Source organism: Psammomys obesus, unplaced genomic scaffold (genome assembly GCF_907164565.1).
Source record: "Psammomys obesus unplaced genomic scaffold, mPsaObe1.curated_primary_1811, whole genome shotgun sequence".
NCBI classification, from domain to species: domain Eukaryota; kingdom Metazoa; phylum Chordata; class Mammalia; order Rodentia; family Muridae; genus Psammomys; species Psammomys obesus.
Window position 1 is genome coordinate 766,945 of NW_026590707.1, and position 6,000 is coordinate 772,944.

A 6,000-nucleotide genomic window follows, 5' to 3' on the forward strand; every position below is an offset into this window, starting at 1 on the left:
AAAAATAACTGGTTTTTCTTTTCTTCGTTGAGGGAAATTTTCTTCCATCCATGTTGGCATGTCCATTAGTATGGACTTTGGGATTTTTTTTTTAAACTGGATCACATTCTTTTTAATTTGTAGAATTTTTTCTAATATTCTATGTATAAATCTTTTCTCAAATACATGATGTGCAAGTGTTTTCCCCAGTCTGTGGCGTTCCTCACTTTACTGACATTGCCCTTTGGAGCACAACATGTTTAATTTCCATGAGTACTATTTTTGTTCTTGCTCAGGCTTTTAGTGTCACTACTAAGAAATCTCTGCCAAATACAAGGTCATAAATATTTACACTATATTATCTTCTACGTGCTTTATAATTTTAGGTCTTTGATCTCTTTTGAGTTAATTCTTTTATATACTATGGTCTGACTTCATTCATAAATGACTTTATTTTAATTATGTGTGTATGCATGTGTTGTCAGTGTGTGTGTGTGTGTGTGCACATGACTGCAAGTACTTGTGGGTTGCTGGATACCATAGAACTTGAGTTACAGGCAGTTGTGAGGCTTCCAGCATGGGTGCTGGGAATCAAACTGTCTTAAATGGCCACATTTCTCCACGCTCCTGACGACAACGACAAAGCCTACTACTTCTTCCTCCTCCTCTTCTGGTTATGTCAGCAACACTTATTGAAAAGATTATTTTTCCTTCTCCACTACATATTGTAGGCTAAAATCCAGTTGACTATAACTTGAGGGCTTATTTCTGTACTCTCTTGTATTTCATTGTTCTGTAGTTCTATCCTTGTGTGAATACCACACTATCTTGATTAGTACTGTTTAGTAGTAATATCTGAAATCAGGAGGTATATGAGTCCTTTCAATTTGCTCTTCTTCTCATGTACCCCTCATTTTTAGTAACGATTCTATGGTTCTTCAATTTATAAAATCCATTTGTTGTGTTTTAAAAATATTTACAAGGCATTTTTACATATACCATCTTAATTGAAGCTTTTGTCATCTCTGATGCTTACCTAATTCACACATGATAAACTGGCTGGTAACCTATATATTACATGCCGAGTGGGAAAAGCTTATATGTTAGACACTGTGGAAAGCACTGGCATTAGATGCATAGGTCAGTAAGAAGTGCCAGCCCTCCACAAGCTCACAGTCTAGTGCAGTGGTCTTCAACAACTTTACCAGATAACATCAGTACAAATCCTGTGCAACAACTATCAACTGTAAGAAAAAGTTTCACTGTAAGTTTAAATGGCTACCAAGGATATTATTTTGACTGTGTTGCATTAAATATACATTCATCAAAATTTGTTGAATCTGGAGTTTGTGGATTTGGCTAGTAGGCCAGTCAGTGAGCTCTCAGGATCTGTTTGTCTCTACTCTCCCACCACTGCGGTTAAAAATTCCTGCCACTGTGCCTGGCTTTTACATGGGTGCTAGGGAGCCAAACTCAGTCCGTATGCTCATTAGGTAAGCATGCAACCAACTAGTCCATCTTCCCAGTCCCTCTTGTAACTATTTCTCAAACAGTATAGCACAGCAATAAAAAAATACACTTTTTAAACTGCTAGGTATAAGTACCTTAGACATGCTTTAAATTATACAAGAGAATACACATTCGTTTTATACAAGTGTTTCATTATTTTATATGAGGAACTAAAACATCCTTGGTCTATGATATCTGCAGAGTGATTGAGAGCTAAATGTAAAATGATTGCTGGTAGAACCTAAAAACAGTACCTCCCAACCAAGGCCAGCTACAAAATCTTCATATGCTTGGCTTCCTCCTATATTGGTGAGAATGGAGTATTTATCTTCTTGTCCTTCAGCAACATAAAATACTGCAATCTTGTGTGTCTCTCGGCTACAAAACAAAAGATTATGCCATTCATTTATTTGTTTGCTAATTAAATTCTATGTACAAAGTACATAGCAGTAAGACTATGAAAAATACTTAGATGCCGTAGTTTACAGAAGAAGACAAATAATTGCAATATAAACAAAAATGTCATAAAAGTGACAAAACTGACACTGGACCAAAAGAAAGGCAATATTCTGATTGGAGAAATAAAGAACACTTGAAGTAACAATGAATATGGTAAAGGTAAGAGTTTGGGAAATGAAAACAGTATAGGCAAGGATAGATAAACATGAATGCATGAATCATATAAGAAGCTGATCATTGTGCAGTGTGACTGAATCTCAGGGTTAAAAAAACAAAACAAAACAAAACAACTGCTTTAGAATAAGTAGCCATCAGTAAGAAGTGTATTCCCCAAAATGGCATTCAACAACAGAGAAATATACACAAAACTGCATGGGTTAGCTGCCAAATTCTTGGACAATTAAGTTTTAGTTCTTTCTGAATTTAGAAAGTGTGTTTAATAGCAAACTTATAAGAAGTCTGGCAACCCAAGCTAACTAGACCATCTATGTTTCGTGAATGTTAGCAAACTTTATGACCAGAAAAACAAGTAAGAAGGACTCATACATCCTGACTCCAAAATTGGACCAGACATAACGTTTTTTGTTACCAAATTATATAAAAATGAATGAATGAATTGATCATAGCTAACAATAAACAGATAGAAACTATAGTATTTAAAACTAATAAGCCAGATAGTATTTAAGTCTAATAGCCAGATTTTTCTGCATTTTTGAAAACATAAATCATGACCATGGGTTTTCCACGCCAGCAATAAAGAAGTTTTAGCAAGTTTCTGTAACTGGTATCATTTCATTTCAGATGGTAAAGACACAAGGAAACTTTCAATGTAACCAATATAATGTTAACCTAATCTAGTCTAAGCAGTCATAAATAACTTGTATTTGGGAAGTGGGACTTCCAGAATTACAAAGTATGGATCTGAGTGGCCTCTATTGAAAATAAAACCCAATTTAACTGGTGAAATGATTTAAAAAAAATCTAAAATTTAAAAAATGTGTCCTAAAGGCACATAGAAACAGAAAATGAATGAAGATTCAAGAAAATCTACAAAATTTTGGTAAAGATAGAATCACTGTTATGAGCTGCCTAGTCACTTGCTTTCTTTATATATACATGTATCTTTCTTATAAGAACAACAGTCAGATTTGGGAGCACATTTAATCCCAGATGACCTTATCTTAATTATATCTGCACCCTGATTTTCAAATTACACTCTGAGGTTCTCAGTAGACATGAAAATTTTAGAAGGCATTATTTAATCCAGTACGAATATGAATACTTTCCACCCAAAGATATACAAATGGCCATTTAATCACTTAAAAATACCCATTAATATGTAGCAAATCAAAATCACAAGCTCCAACTCCAGTTCTGCTATGATGAATTTAAAAGGCAGGTGGTACAGGCACGCCATGACAGAGAAGGTGGAGCCTGCACACATGGCTGGTGAGTTCAGAAAGGTGGCAGCTGCTACACAAACCAGACTGGCACTCCTCAACACACTAAACAAAAGCAGCTCTAAAAATCAGATTGTGCTGATCTTATTTAGTAAACATATTATTATTAGCTAACATATTAGATAATAACTGCATATCAGTATTGTTTTGTAAATTTTAAAGCTGCACACTAAGACAAGATGTCAATTACAAGAGAAACGGTTGAGAACTGATGAAATATGGAAACACTTTCTGCTTTTTACCAATTTTATTTTTAAACATAATAACTGAGTTAATTAGATAAATTAAGGAGGTCGGCAGCAGTTTATGGCAAAGCTTTCCAGAAACTGATGATTAAGTTGGGACTTGAAGGGTGGATTAGACACTATACATTTAGCTGGAACATACAACCTGGGATCATTTCATTGTTAATAAAACAGCACAAAACAAAACAAACAAAACCCAAAAAATAAAAACAACATTCAGTTCTAGGTCTAAGAAATAGTGGTGAGCCAGTGATGTGATGGATGAAGTGTCTGACTATGGATCAGAAGATTCTGCTATGAGAAAAAAAGAAAACAATGCTTATGAAAAGCAATAAAAAATATCAGAACAGAAACTAATGAACATAGGAACAGAAGAGAGAGCTTATTTGGTAAAGTATTTGCTATGTAGGCACAGGGATGGAAAGATCTCCCATGCTCATGGCTTGGCAGGATTAACATAGTAAAAATGGCCATCTTACCAAAAGCAATCTACAGATTTAATGCAATTACCATCAAATTGCCAAGACGATTCTTTACAGACCTGGAAAGAAAAATTCTCAACTTCATATGGAACAACAAGAAACCCAGAATTGCTAAACCAATTCTCTACAGTAAACGATCTTCAGGAGGTATCTCTATCCCTGATCTCAAGCTGTACTATAGAGCAACAATACTAAAAACTGCATGGTACTGGCATAGAAACAGACTGGTAGATCAATGGAATCGAATAGAAGACCCTGACATAAATCCACACACTTACGGACACCTGACTTTTGACAAAGATGCCAAAACCATTCAATGGAAAAAAGACAGCATCTTCAACAAATGGTGCTACTCTAACTGGATGTCTACATGTAGAAAAATGCAAATAGATCCATATTTATCACCCTGCACAAAACTAAAGTCCAAGTGGATCAAAGACCTCAACATTAAACAAGACACACTAAACCTCTTAGAAGAAAAAGTGGGGAAGAGCCTTGAACTCATTGGCACAGGAGACAACTTCCTGAACAGAACACCAACAGCACAGGCTCTAAGAGCAACAATCAATAAATGGGACCTCATGAAACTCAAACCTACTTAAAAAAAAAAAAAAAGCAGGCGTGGTGGTGTGTATTTATACCAGTGCCTGGGAGGGAAAAACATGCGGATCCTTGGGGTTCACTGTCCAAACAGCCAAGTCGAACAAGCTTAAGGCCAGTGAGAAATCCCGTACAAGAAATGGGGTAGATGACACCTGAGAAATGATATTCAAATTTGTCTCTTATCTCCACATGCACTTGCAAATACATGTGCACCTGCACACACAGACACAGATATAACCTATTAAATCTTTAATATGAATGTTTGTTTATTCCAAACAAACTCTGACCAAAAGACTCTGACCAGAACAATATACTCTGACCAAAGAAAAGACTGATCAAAAAGCAACTTGCTTGGGGAGGAAAGGGTTTGTTCACCATACAGTGAAGCAAAGGCAAAAACTCAGGCAGTTACTGAAGCAGAGGCCATGGAGAAACAATGCCTACTGGTGTGCTCCCAGGCAAGCTACAACCCGACCCCCCTGCCTAAGGATGGTACAATCCACAGTGGGCTGGGCTCTCCTGCATCAATTAGCAAGCAAGGCAATGCCCCACAGATATGCCCACAGCCCAGTCTCAGGAGGGCAGTTCCTTAAGTGAAGTCCCCTCTTCCTGAGTGTGCCAAGCACATGTGTGAATATAAAGAAGCACAAGATGAACAGAATCATAAATAGGCAGAAGAGATAAAGCACAATAATATATGCATAAAAGGGTAACTTTTCTGACACTGAAGAAAATGACCCAATATAGGGCTTTTAAAAAGTTCATGTAGCAAATGTCCTTAACAGCTCTTTGAATTCTTGTACAACAGTGATGTCAGCAGGTGGCTTGTTTTAAATTAGCTTTCCAATCCATCATAAGCACCAGAACAGTCAATGAGTTATGATTAAGTATGGCACAGAAATCTGATATTTTACATAATTCAGTTAGTTTTCTCCAATTAAAAAGAAGATTGTGAAGTGCACATAAAAAATGTGTTTCAAATATATCAAACATCTGAATATAGTTCTAAATTTTTCTTAAAAATTAATTTATCAGCTGGGCGTGGTGGAGCACACCTGTAATCCTAGCACTCAGGGAGGCAGAGGCAGGTGGATCTCTGTGAGTTCAAGGCCAGCCTGGTCTACAAAGTGAGTTTCAGGACAGCCATGGCTACACAGAGAAACCTTGACTCAAAAAAACAAAACCAAGACCAAAACCAAAACCAAAACCAAAACCAAAACCAAACCAAACCAAACCAAACCAAACCAAACCAAACCAAACCAA

At 36.4% G+C, this 6,000-nt stretch overlaps 1 protein-coding gene across 3 annotated transcripts in view; it reads right to left on the bottom strand.

Moving 5' to 3' along the window:
- The window catches only part of Ralgapa1 (Ral GTPase activating protein catalytic subunit alpha 1), a 230,518-nt gene that overhangs the window by 64,241 nt on the left and 160,277 nt on the right, over positions 1-6,000 (bottom strand). For all 3 annotated transcript variants that reach the window (XM_055608685.1, XM_055608684.1, XM_055608686.1), the window contains one exon: positions 1,743-1,866. In XM_055608685.1, the coding sequence (XP_055464660.1) occupies positions 1,743-1,866 (124 nt within the window). The remainder of the gene's footprint in view (positions 1-1,742; positions 1,867-6,000) is intronic.